Here is a 13,886-nt window from a genome sequence, read left to right as displayed (position 1 = left end):
CAATCCTCAAAATATTGGATTAATTGAGAGAAAAGAATCAATCTTTTCTTTTAGAAAAATATTCTTGGGTAATTCTCAGTTACTACTCTCAAATATTCTAACTTTCATATTTTGTTATTCTTAATTTTTTGGCGTCTATGCTTTGTACCTAAACTTCGATTTTTTTGACACTTTAATACTTATGTTAGGTTTTCTGCCAAGTTCTTCATTACACGTGGCATAACTTTGGCTCACTATATTTACCACATAGATGAGAGATTCTTTTATAAATCCAAGCCACGTGTCTAGTGCTAACTCTTGACAAATACGATGGCCAAAATCATGCTACGTTATCACTTAATAAAAGACTTAACAAAAACCTAACGAAGGTATTAAAAGGTCAAAAAAAAAAATCAAAGTACGAATTTCTGGATAGTTGAGATAGTACGTAACCATACCCAAAATTGTTTAGTAATTTCCTTACCATACATGAACGACGCATACATGATATACACATGACTTCCAAGTGCCTCACGTGACTAGCCGTTAATGACATCACCGTCCACATCGGCGAACGTCCGCGCCACGTGGCGCCATGCCGACTATATAAACTCCTCATTCCCCACCTTCTTCTCCGTCGAACAAAAATACAAAAAAAATTAAAAAGTTCAGATAAACAGATTTTAGTGAGAGAAAGTTTCCGTTACCAGAGCGAACGCCGAGCTAGAGAGAGAATTCTCCGGTAAGAAGATTTCTGGAAGACGGAGATGGCGACGCCGTTAACGGACGGAGGCGGAGGACTGGCGGTGCTGTCGAATTCCGTCAACAAGGTGGATTCTTCGTCGGCCAATGGATGCTTGGCGAGCTCGGAGGAGCCAACGAGGTCTCCGATTCTGATCTTCTTGTTCTTTCACAAGGCAATTCGGAAGGAGCTCGATGCGCTTCACCGATTGGCCATGGCCTTCGCCACCGGAAAAAGAACCGATATTCAGCCGCTGCTCGAGCGCTACCATTTCTTGAGATCGATTTACAAGCACCACTCTAATGCCGAAGACGAGGTTATTGATTTCTCTCGCTCTTTATTGGATGCGTTTTCGTTGAGTGTTTGGAATTGCATTCAGGATTTTCAATTTGTTTGAAGAATTGAGTTTATTCTGGATTTTGATAAATAATTGCGATTTCTGAATTTCTGAATAAGCTTTAATATTAGTGAAGGTTTTGCTGCAATTGCATTTGTGTTGGTAAAGATTGCAATTTTGTTTCTAACATTTTGAGGTATTATAATCATATGTTGTTATGGATTTGTTAAATTTGTGAACCGGGATAACGTTTCGGGATTTCTCATCAAAACAAAGAGTTAATATTCAATGGCTGCACTTGAATTGTGTTCTATTTTTCAAAATTCTCCTTCTTGTTTTAAGTTTTCTATCAGCCCGGCCATGCGATGTCACATGAACGTTTTGTTTTCGCTGCATCTTCTCTTCGATTTATGGTTTTCAAACACTTGTAGTGCCAGTAGAACAAAAATTTCGTGAAAAGGCCAAGCCTTTTTTGTATCTTTGCAACTGAAGTGTTCGTTTTTGGAAATGTAGGTAATCTTTCCAGCTCTTGATATACGGGTGAAGAATGTAGCACAAACTTACTCCCTTGAACATGAGGGTGAAACAAATCTTTTTGATCATCTATTTGAGCTGCTAAGTTCAAATGCCAAAAATGATGAAAACTTCCCGAGAGAGCTAGCGTCTTGTACAGGAGCCCTACAAACATCAGTTAGCCAACACATGGCAAAGGAAGAGGAACAGGTGCTGTTTCATATTTCAAAGTTTGAATCTTGATTCTTTTTCATGCCCCCAATTCGGCCTACGCACTATTCGCAATTGCTTACGTGTTATTTGTCATTGCTCTTTAAAAATGGAAAGAGAGTTTCTAAAAAAGTTGGGATTCGTATAATATTTGCTAGTGGTAATACTATGACATGGCAGCTTGTGTGGTTATACTATGCCAATTTGTGACAAGCCCCGGGTGCGTTCTATGGAAAGTATAATAACCATTAATGATCATCACTTTTAGTAATTTACTTATTTTTCCTCATGAAATCCCATAACTACAATGTCCTGATCAAGCAAATCCAACTTTTCAATTTTTCTATGAACATCTGATGACCACCATAGGAACTGAACACAAAGTTTCCCGACAAAGTTCCACCACTAATATACAGTTAGTTGAATTTCTGCCCCTTGAATGTTTTCCAATTAGGAGATACAAAAGGTACAATACCGTCTAATCAACATCAAGCAAGCACGTATTTTATCCAGACAAAGTCCATTCTCTAACATGTGCATCAAGTCGTCTCTATTTTTGCGTACACATAATTGACTCTTCTCTCACTCTAATCAATGACAAGAAAACCCTGATCTCTTCCGTAATAGGAGGAAAAGGGGGAATTACAGGTAAACATATGCACACCCGTTTGGGCCTAATAGTTTTGAGCACCATAATAATTGTCCTTACAGACTGGAAGAGCTGAAGATTTATGCTTCTTGACGAACTTCCCTTTGCCAACTAAGGGACCCCTTGGGAGATCTCTCTTCATATTCCAGGATTTTTCTTCGATACAATTGTACTGAACTTAATTAGTGAGATCAGAACTTAATTTCAGTTTTATTTTTGGCAGGTCTTTCCGTTGCTCATTGAGAAATTCTCAGTTGCGGAGCAGGCAGCTCTGGTCTGGCAGTTTCTGTGCAGCATTCCTGTGAATATGATGGCCAAGTTTCTTCCATGGCTTTCATCTTCTGTTTCACCTGATGAACATCAGGGTTTACGCAAATGCTTAAGCAAGATAGTTCCAGAGGAAAAGCTTCTTCAACAAGTAATGTTTCAGAGTTGGTCAAAGAATTCAGTGCTTTCTGTATTGCTTTTCCAAGCACACATAACTAACAGCTCTTTGTTACTTGAAGGTCATTTTCACCTGGATGGGAGGTAGAAGTAGTGCTGACATGTTCAGAAGTTCTATAGATACCCCTCAGTTCCAATGTTGTGTGGATATTGGTGCTAGCACATCAAGTCAACGTATGGAGAAGGCAAATCCTGCATGCGAGTGCAGGACTGGGAAAAGGAAGTATGTAGAGTCAAGTACTGATGTTTCTGATACCATTGAGGGGCACCCAATAAATGAAATACTTCTTTGGCATAATGCCATTAAAAGGGAGTTAAATGAGATAGCTGAGGAGGCTAGGAAGATACAACAGGCTGGAGATTTTACTAATCTATCAGCTTTCAACGAGAGGTTGCAATTTATCGCTGAAGTTTGCATCTTTCACAGGTATTTCTACATATCTGTCATGCATCTATGGAAAGTTAACTCTTTCCTTTGGAAAACTTACCTTTGATCTTTTCTTCTTTTCTGAATGATGCGTGGTTAGTGAAATGTTCCTACTATGCTTGTGGTAAACTGGTACAGCTATATGTTAAAATTAATATATCATAGGGTATAATTCAACTTTGGTATTAATAAATTCCAGTTTTCCATATTTCCACACATGGAATTGTTTCTCACAGTATCATTTGATTTATCATTTAGTGTCTTTTTCTTGATGAAGTCCTCGCCTGCTCATGTTATTTTGTTTACTTTTTTTAGTTACTTTTTTTATTGTGATCATTATGAATTCATTGGTTTTATGTGGCGGAGAGTTTATAACATAAATCTTAGTTTCTCTCCTTTTTATTTGAATATTACTTATTTGTTGATTTCAGTATTGCTGAGGACAAGGTCATATTTCCTGCCGTTGATGGAAAAATTTCATTTTTCCAAGAGCATGCTGAAGAAGAAAACCAATTCAACGAAATTAGGTGTTTGATTGAAAATATTCAAAGTGCTGGAGCTATCTCTACTTCTGCTGATTTTTATGCAAAATTATGTTCTCATGCTGATCAAATAATGGAAACTATCCAGCGGCACTTTAGCAACGAAGAAGTTCAGGTAATTTCTTTATTGCTAGAATAGTTTTTCTGGAAGTTTTGGTAGCTTCAGTAAGTTGTGTAGGGGGAAGTTGATGTGTTTACCTCATGGAATATATATTCAAAATGATAATAAATTGGTAACATGGTATGTTTGGGAAGTGTTAGATACTAGAAACTATAGAATCAGTATCCCTTCTAATTCCTAACAGTACTTACTAAATTGCCTGCATGTCTAGGTTCTTCCACTTGCTCGAAAGCACTTCAGCTTCAAAAGGCAGCGTGAACTTTTGTATCAAGCTTTGTGTATGATGCCCTTAAGACTGATTGAGCGTGTATTGCCATGGCTAGTCGGAATGTTGACTGAAGATGAAACAAATAATTTTCTCAAAAACATGCAGTTAGCAGGTTCTGTATTTATTCTTTGTATGTTCACCTTTTAATTGATAAATATTAATAAAAAAAATTATTACTCGCTTTCTATTCTGACATCTAGTTTATGATTCAGCTCCAGTGCCTGATTCCGCTTTGGTAACACTCTTTTCGGGATGGGCATGCAAGGCTCGTAATCAGGGTTCATGTTTGTCTTCAAGTGCAATTGGTTGCTGTCCTGTTAAAAGCTTCACTGATATCGAAGAAGGTTTTGTTCATTCAGCATGTGCATGTTCTTCTGCATCATCTGCTAGAGACAGCTTGACACCTCAAGCAAATAATGGGAAGAGGCTAGCCAAACAAAATGTTCCTATGTCATGCAAACACAATGGTAGTGACCAGTCCTGCTGTGTCCCAGGTTTAGGAGTGAACAGCAATAATCTTGGGCCGAGTTCTCTTTTTGGGGCCAAGTCTTTGCGCTCCTTATCTTTCAGTTCTGGTGCCCCATCTCTTAATTCCAGTCTTTTTGTCTGGGAAACGGATAATTCTTCTTCTGATATTGGCTGTGGAGAACGCCCCATTGATACTATTTTTAAATTTCATAAAGCTATACGCAAAGATTTGGAGTATTTAGATATTGAATCTGGAAAGCTTAGTTATTGTGATGAAACCACTCTGCGGCAGTTCATAGGAAGGTTTCGTTTGCTGTGGGGCTTATACAGAGCGCATAGTAATGCGGAGGATGATATAGTGTTTCCTGCGCTGGAATCCAAAGAGGCACTTCATAATGTCAGTCACTCATACACACTGGACCATAAACAGGAGGAAAAATTATTTGAAGACATCTCATGTGTTCTTTCAGAACTTTCTCACCTTCATGAAAGCTTGCAAAAGGATGACATGGATGAGGATTTAGTTGGAAGTAGCATTAGCTTTTCTGCTGCTAATGGTAACTACTCTAAAAAGTATGACGAGCTAGCTACAAAGCTTCAAGGAATGTGCAAATCTATCAAAGTTACACTAGATCAGCATATTTTCAGGGAAGAACTTGAGCTGTGGCCATTATTCGGCAGACACTTCACTGTGGAGGAGCAAGACAAAATAGTTGGCCGCATTATTGGGACCACGGGTGCTGAGGTGCTCCAATCGATGTTACCATGGGTGACTTCTGCACTTACTCAGGATGAACAGAACAAAATGATGGATACATGGAAGCAAGCAACTAAAAATACAATGTTCAATGAGTGGCTTAACGAATGCTGGAAAGGAATTTCAGAGTTAACTCCACAGACTGAAACATCGGAAAGTAGCACTCCTCAAAAAGGTTTGTTTCACGATCCAGGCGTTTCTGTTATTGTAGATATTTACAGTTAAGGCAGTCAATACACCATGTCAAGTGAGGGTTGTGCTTTTGTCCTAATGGGAGATATTAGTACAGTAATTTAATGTTTGAACGCGCAACTTGATTTTGGGAAAACAATTACCCACTGCCGCTGGACCCCAATTATACTTCTGAACTAGTACAGTGACTTTAATGTCTAAAAACTGCCTTTCAACTGGATTAATTTAGCTTATCTTGACTTTTATTTTGTTCTAGGTGTTGAATTTCAAGAAAGCTTGGACCAGCCCGATCAGATGTTCAAACCTGGTTGGAAGGATATTTTCCGTATGAATCAAAATGAACTTGAGTCAGAGATCAGAAAGGTTTATCGCGATGCAACTCTTGATCCAAGGAGAAAGGCATATCTAGTGCAGAATCTTATGACTAGGTTCATTCTATACTAACCTTCCAGAACTTATCTCATATTGCTACAGTATCTTTATTCTGACTCGGAAACTAGATCGTGATGTCTAAAATACATAAGCCTTGGCCAGAATTCTTAAATTATTAATGAGCGACTCGTTTGTTTCAGCCGCTGGATAGCTACTCAGCAGAAGTTGCCTCAAGAAATAGCAGGAGAATCTTCTAATGGTGAAGACGTGGTTGGACACTCACCAGCGTATCGATGTGCAGAGAAAAAAGAGTTTGGGTGCGAACACTACAAAAGAAACTGCAAACTCCGAGCTGCTTGCTGTGGCAAGTTATTTACTTGTAGATTTTGCCATGACAATGTGAGCGATCATTCAATGGATAGGTAATTTTCGGATATCCGCACTTACTTTTCAAGTTACATTACATTATCTTTGTTCTTATTCTTCTTTTTTGGGTAAGACCTGTGACTCTCTTAACCATTGCAGGAAAGCAACAACTGAAATGATGTGCATGCGCTGCCTGACCGTTCAGCCGGTTGGGCCAATATGCACTACACCTTCATGCAATGAACTATCCATGGCAAAGTACTATTGCAATATATGCAAATTTTTTGATGATGAAAGGTGGGTTCTTATTTGCAACTTCAATTTTGTAGATAATTAGTAAATTCTTATTGGTAAAGTACATATTTCTTTTGAAATTTCAGGACTGTGTATCACTGCCCATTTTGCAATTTATGCCGACTCGGAAAGGGTCTTGGCATTGACTATTTTCATTGCATGACATGCAATTGTTGCCTGGGGATAAAGTTAGTGAACCACAAGTGCTTGGAGAAGAGTTTAGAAACAAATTGCCCCATCTGCTGTGATTTTTTGTTCACATCAAGTGCAACGGTTCGAGCTCTGCCCTGTGGCCACTACATGCATTCTGCTTGCTTTCAGGTCTGTGTTTTTATAAAGCTCATTTTTAATCCATTTGTCATGTACTTTTCTCCTTTCCTTGTAGAAGAAAGTAAATCTAAACTACTGGATGGTTTTCTGTTAGGCGTACACTCGCAGTCACTATACTTGTCCAATTTGCAGCAAATCTATGGGAGATATGGCGGTAAGAGGATTTGTTGTTTGTTTTTAATCTTCTTTTTCTTTCTAGACTTCGTTCTTTTGCCCAATTTTTAAATCGTTAGTAGAGCAACTTTGTTATGAAACCCAACTCTCAGACCTTAATCTCTATACCTACTCAGGCTTACTTTGGCATGCTTGACGCATTATTGGCTGCCGAGCAGCTTCCAGAGGAATACAGGAATCGTTGTCAGGTACATTGCTTCCATTCGTTTTATTTTATTCATGTTCTCGAAGTTAGTTATCTAGACATGCTGAACTAGTTGGTCTCCTTTCTTAAGGATGGTTACAGGTTCTGCGTTATGTTAGTTCCGTCTCATACAAACTTGTGAATTGGATTCATATGTTAAATTGGAAAACTTTTGTCTCAACTCCTGATATGTGCATGCTTTTTTTCCCCGAAAATTAGTCATAATAGTAAAGGCACCATCTGATGAATTATTTTTCCAACCAGGACATTCTATGTAATGACTGTGATCGAAAGGGTACCTCACGGTTTCACTGGCTATATCACAAGTGCGGAAACTGCAGATCTTACAACACCCGGGTGATCAAAGGCGAGACATCAAATACTGACTGCCCGACATCAAACTAACAACAGGTTTTATTCTTTGACAAAGATATATATATATATATATATATATATACACACACACATATTAATCTATGGATACCTGTATAGGCAATTCAATTTTCCCGCAACCACAGAACTGGTTATTTTACATCCAACAGAGCAATTTTGTAGAAGCCCGGTAAATGCCTTGGTTTCAAGACATTCAATTTTCGAACGTGTAGACAGAGGAAGTAAATAGAGCGCATTGAAAGCCTTCTGTATAGAAATTTGCTAGTATCAGTTTTTCTTTGGTGCGGTAAAGTTTTCGATCTATGATCTCATTAGATTTATCTTTCCCTTCGTATGTTGACATTTTCGATCGTATTTACTTTCGATGTATTCACCGGGGACTTACGTCTCCATTGGATAAAGCCTTTGAACGGGGCATAGTATATCAATATGGATACGTGGTAGAATGATTGCTATATTTGGATTGAGATCCACTTCGGATCTCACACTCAGGAGTCCACATACCGAGCAATCCGGACCACTGAACAGTGAGATATCTGAGCATTGTACTAATTGCTACTGCATGATTTAAATTCAACGGTCTGAATTACTCGGTCTGCAGGCTCTGGTATGTGATACGGAGAGGATCTCAAAGCCAACTGCCAATTGTCACTTCCACTTGGTAAAAGTACGTTGTAACTTCGCTAGAAAACAATAGGTTAGACTGCAGAGGAGAAAATGGGGTGGGATTCGAGGGGAAATTTTTAGTACGTTTGGGATATTTATACATTAGAGATTTTGGTTATTGGATACTTGGTCAAAAATTCGGAGGCCAAGATTTAATAAAAAAAAAATCTTAATATTTAAAATACACTGAAACATAGTAGAATTTTTTAAGAATGATTAACACTTTTTTCATCACATGGGTGACATAAATACTTATAAAAGGTCGCATTCATCACGAATGACACATGTCCATCATTGTCTTGTCAATCCAACGAGTAATCTCCAAGCATTGCACAGATGACTCCAAGCATTACACAGGGATCGACATGTTTTCCGGATCTCAAACTCCGAAACTATCGGAATCAGTAATTCAAACAATTCAATTTAAATTATGCGGCTCTCGTTAGCTTTATTTTACTAATACATTTTACACAGAATCACACCCTTATCTCTCTTATATAATCCGGCTTGCTAGGTCCATCGGGTCCGAAATTTGAGATCCGAAAATGATCTCAATCCATTGCACAGCCAAGTCTTTTGGTACTGTACTATGTAGGGGGGAAAGCATCTAGGCGTTGCTTGCTTGGGACCCCAATATATAAAAGTTTGGGAATTTTCGCGAAAGGTTTTTGAAATTGTTCACTTTAACGAAAAATCATATTTTTATATTAAAAAATCAATCATGCTACTATTCATTTTACTCTTTATTTTATCCTTATCTTTAAAACTCAAAGTTTTCAAATATTTTTTTTTATTAGTTCTCCTTAAAAGTTTTGGTGATGAACTGATGGCATGGTCCGTAATTAAATTAGTTCAACAGCTCAAAGTCTAATACTGACAAGAAATCTATAAAGTGAATGACATTTCAAACATGGATTTGGCTTTTCAAACCCACTCCATGAAACCAGCTCTCCCTTGTCCCGTCAATCACAAATCCTAAAGAAATGAGGAAAATTTAGCGATTTTTCTTCCCCCACTTTTTCGTTAGAAAAATTTCGGTAGACAACTTAAATATGTGATTAGTCATACACTTTTATGAAAAAGAAGAGCTGTGAGGACTGTACCTGCATGGGATGAAATAGTACCCAGATACAAGAGGTTCCGTTTCTTTGTTAACCGTGACTAACCAGTTACACGGTCAAGGTGCCAGTCCTACTATGGTTTTTTCTTCTGAAGTTGAAAAATATTCGAAGTGCCAAAATTGCTGTACCCAAGAAAACAAAAAACCTTGATTCATTTCACACATAGCTACAAACAAAAAGGTAAGCTGAATAAACGGAATCACTCGCAAAGAAACAACAATGAACAACCAATTTCAAAAAGTTTGTGTTAATTAGCATAATATACATGGACCAAAAGCACTTTTAGAATGAACAAAAGCAATTATCCCATCACAAATGAAGACAAATCCTGAAAAAATGGGGTACCTGTCGAGTCCCCCAAATTAATGACATTTGAACATGTTTGAATCTTCCAAGCATATCTAGCCATCCACTCTTTTATCTGTACAATAATCCTATTATCGCTCATAACGTACACTAATCTAATAACGCACTAAATCTGAATGCCAAGTGTGGCAATATTCGAGCAAATTTCTCTCCTCTTAGATATTGCTTCTAAGTTAAACATTTCTTCCTCCTTTCCAAGTAAACTAGGAAGATTTTGATGAACAAAGCAAGTGGATGAAAATTTACTTCTTGCCCTTTTTATCTTTCCCGGGGTGTAAAAAAGAACCCAAACAAAAGAGCTTTGCAGTTCCCTTAGAAATATAAGGAGATGGTACATTTAACACAGGACTAACTCGAACACCGTTGCCGTAATAAGACGATCCGTTTATGTAACCCTTCCTCGACGGCGGCCTCGGCAGCAGCGTTGCATACGGATTCGACGACGACGATGAAGAAGAAGATGACGAACATGATGCAGACTTCGACATCTGCTTTTGTTTATGAACATCCTTAAAAATCGCTTTCTTCGGATTCGGAGCTGAGCCGGTTGAGTTGCTTCTTGACAAGAGTTGCAATGAACAAAGCAGGCTCTTCTTATTTTCTTGGTTGAGGCTGGTGCTTCTCTTGAATCCCCAGAAGGATTTCGACTGAGGCTTCTGCTCAAAATGATACGAACTCGAATCGATATCTTCCTTCGTGTTCATGATCTCTTTCTTTGGATTTGGATTGTCATAAGTTGGAGAACTTGGAAGTGGAGGAAGAGAGGCATAACGTTTAAGTTCGCTATTCAAAACCCTATCTCTCGGTTGCATAGGGAGGATCACACCGTGCGAAAAGAGCTCGTCGGCGGAGGAAGATTGACGCTCGAAGCTGCTGTTGCTGAAGCTGAACTCAAAGTCACAGTTCATGTCCAAGAGTGATGTGTCTCTCGGACCAACTGGTAGAACATCTGGTTGTCCAAGATCCTGGGAAAACGATAATCTCGGAGGACTGGCTTCTGAGCACATGATGAGGATATGTTGGAGCATAAAATTTCGGCAAATATCTTCAATCCCCGTTGAGGAGCCGGACACCAACCCTTGCTTGCCAACACAATGAACGAGGAGGATATCTGCAAGAAAACACTATGACGCTCAACTCGACACCAACCTTTTTTATTGCCAACAATGAACGAGGATGAGATACCAGCAAGAAAACACTCTGATGCTCGAGAATCTTCAGAAGAAACCTACAAAGATTTGAAGAACTTAGAAATGGAGTTCACGAATGTTGGGATGGCAATGGCATGAAATAGAAATTTCAACTTATGAGGGCTTGAAACTTGAGATTATGGGTTGGACTTGGAAGTCAAGAAAATAGGGACAAAGAAAACAAAATGGGATTCTCTGAAGGAACAAAGAGGACAAGAAAAAAAAATGGCAGCTTTTGAAAGGAGAAAAATCTTTGTTTGTGACAGATTGGGATAGCTTGCAGGTTGCAACTTACAATGAAAGAGATGAAATATGAAACTCAACGTGTGGGAAGAGAGACAACACTGGGAGAAAGTACTATTATACTGAAAGAAAATGAATGACCCTAGAAAGGGAGAAAGACTTTATACAACGGAGATATAATTCTGACGGTATTTCATACTAATCACGCATGTTACGCTTAACACTGTCACAGTCCCTAAGTTTTTTCTTTGGAAGATGAAACCAAGCCAAGATTATGAGAACTCTTTAGCTAGTGGTATTTTTTCTTTAAAGCCAGAAGTTAGGGAAGATAAAAGTGGGTGAATTGGAAAAAGTGTGATGTATTTTCTCTAAACAAAGACAAGGTCTAGCCCTTCTAGGTCCCTCTTACCATATGTTTAGACTTTTGGGGTGCCATCCTAATCACTAACTAGGGCCTTTTCTCTTTTTTATTCAAAATTTCTTTCACTCATATCTTTCTTGCATAAAGTAATTAATTAAAAGTTTAAATAAACAAATAAGGTAGAAGAACATTCTGCCACCTCTAATCTTGAAATTTCTCCTCGTCTAATCACATCTTTCTCTTTCTGAATTCTAATGCAAAAGCAAATCCCTATTGCAATTTAATCTTGGAAAACCTTTTTGTTGGTACAAGTGGGACTTTGTAAGCAAATCAAAAGCTGGTGAATGGGACTTTGCAACTTCATTTAGGTGCCCGAATCCTGATTACACAAAAGACACTTTTAAATAACGTGAAAATGATATGAAAATAAGTTTCACGATTACTTTTGTAAAGTTTGTGGAAAAAAAGGAATAAAAATTATGAGTATTTATCCAAAAATTTTATGAAACATGCAACTATTGAATTTTCGCAATATCTTTTGCATGCGCATTAAGAAAAATTTTAAACTCTTTTACAATTCATTGAGTAAAAACATCATTGTTTATCTTTGACACGAGAATGATTTATAGGCAACTGAGACGTTAATGTAATGATATTTCGAACTCATTACTTGATGTTATATATATATATATAAGTAAAATACATAACAATACGTGATATACTTGACCGTGTAAATCTATGACGTCCTGATTTCAAATAACTTCCTCCCCAAGGACACAACAGATTTTCTCGTCTCAGCGAAGATAGGTACTGACAAAATTTATATATGGCAGCAGCTGAACCACGACGTACGTTTTCGAAGCGGCTTGAAGCATTGTCAGTAGTTTTACAATACAAGTTATTGAGTAAGCCAAAAGTACTTAGCAAAAGATATTCCCGAAATTCAAAAAACTTTAAATTATTCAGTACGATCAATGCGTAATTATTGCACAAATTGGTTACAACTTACATCAGATAAAAGAACCGACTGACCAACCATCCAACCAAATCTAAAAAACAATAAAAATTAGATGCTTCAAACAAATATGCGAGGGGTAGTAACTGGTTTGGCAATCGTGAAACAGATTTGCTAATGATTGAGCAGTTTATGCAAATATATATTTAGCATCCACCAATCTCTGCACATTCAATTGATAAATTGATAATTGCTTCATTTGTTGCCTTTCAAGGATGGGATGTCAACAACATTCTCATTCAAACATTTTCGTGCTAATTTCTCAACTCTTTTTTTATTTTATTTTATAATGTTATACAACGATCAGAACTCTTGACTTTATAGTTTACTGTTTTAATATCAACTCTAGAAATGACTAAATAATTTCCGATTTGCTTGATTTTTGACATAGTTGATCTCTAAATCTCTAAAGAATGATCTAGAAAATAGACAGTTCAAATAATTGTAGATTGATATTGAAAAATGAAAGAGATAATTTATAAAGTTTTACGAGAAAATTCAAATGAAAAAGATTGTTGGTATTATAATGATACCTCATGTGCCCATAATTTTTAGTCCCATGAGTTGTAATTATATCAAAGCATAGGGAATATTATGAATTGGAATGAAAAAGACTTCACTGCTGAAAATTTTCCAATTGGAACACAGGAGTAAGTAAGCACTAATAATAAAGAATAGGGTGGGTTGAAACTTGGAGATTGAAAGATGCTTCGAATTATTGGGGTGGTGATGCTATACCAATACCATCAAAATTTTGAATTAACCATGACATAGTACAATTGACTGGGTAAGGTTAGGTTAGGGTGCACGTAATATTCATGCAGTCTCTTTTTCGTAACCATGCACTCCATCTTCTCATAAATTATTGAGACTTAATTAGACATTGCATCCTCTAATCCCCATATAATAGTTTAATACACCTTTGCTAGCAAGGACGTATTTGACATTCTCAAAAAGTGTTCATTGATGTAAGAGAGTGAGACCTTTTGTCATTATGTATTTACGAAGAATCTGATTTTGCTTACCTCTTAAGGTTGTAAGGTTTAAAATTATCAGATTCTCGAACTTTCATTAAGATATTCTCGAATAAACCTGTTTGTGGGCATTGTTGACTTTTGATTCCAGAAATAATAAGGACTCCATTTTTAAGAAAAGGATTAAA

The 13,886-nt window shown here is 37.3% G+C and overlaps 2 protein-coding genes across 2 annotated transcripts; one reads left to right on the top strand and one right to left on the bottom strand.

Annotated features, from left to right (window-relative positions):
* Positions 1–628: 628 nt before the first annotated feature.
* Positions 629–8,065, top strand: LOC137712842 (zinc finger protein BRUTUS-like). The gene is made up of 14 exons (XM_068452014.1): positions 629–1,037; positions 1,572–1,781; positions 2,654–2,848; positions 2,937–3,301; positions 3,733–3,958; positions 4,176–4,344; positions 4,445–5,632; positions 5,906–6,077; positions 6,222–6,443; positions 6,547–6,684; positions 6,768–7,002; positions 7,106–7,165; positions 7,302–7,373; positions 7,634–8,065. The coding sequence occupies exons 1-14, from the start codon at positions 747–749 to the stop codon at positions 7,772–7,774; spliced, it is 3,684 nt and encodes a 1,227-aa protein (XP_068308115.1). The 5' UTR covers positions 629–746; the 3' UTR covers positions 7,775–8,065.
* A 2,092-nt stretch (positions 8,066–10,157) lies between these two features.
* Positions 10,158–10,922, bottom strand: LOC137712418 (uncharacterized). Its single transcript, XM_068451496.1, has one exon. It carries the CDS (start codon positions 10,920–10,922, stop codon positions 10,158–10,160), a length of 765 nt encoding a protein of 254 aa, XP_068307597.1.
* Positions 10,923–13,886: the final 2,964 nt, after the last annotated feature.

This window comes from Pyrus communis, chromosome 13 (genome assembly GCF_963583255.1).
Source record: "Pyrus communis chromosome 13, drPyrComm1.1, whole genome shotgun sequence".
NCBI classification, from domain to species: Eukaryota; Viridiplantae; Streptophyta; class Magnoliopsida; order Rosales; family Rosaceae; genus Pyrus; species Pyrus communis.
The sequence above is the reverse complement of the archived record's forward strand: the minus strand, read 5'-3'. Positions and strand labels throughout refer to the sequence as shown.

Coding starts and splice junctions, on each gene's coding strand:
- LOC137712418 (XM_068451496.1), bottom strand. CDS start 10,922: ATGTGCTCAGAAGCCAGTCCTCCGAGATTATCGTTTTCCCAGGATCTT.
- LOC137712842 (XM_068452014.1), top strand. CDS start 747: ATGGCGACGCCGTTAACGGACGGAGGCGGAGGACTGGCGGTGCTGTCG. Junction 1,038..1,571: donor ACTCTAATGCCGAAGACGAG/GTTATTGATTTC, acceptor TTGGAAATGTAG/GTAATCTTTCCAGCTCTTGA. Junction 7,166..7,301: donor AATCTATGGGAGATATGGCG/GTAAGAGGATTT, acceptor ATACCTACTCAG/GCTTACTTTGGCATGCTTGA.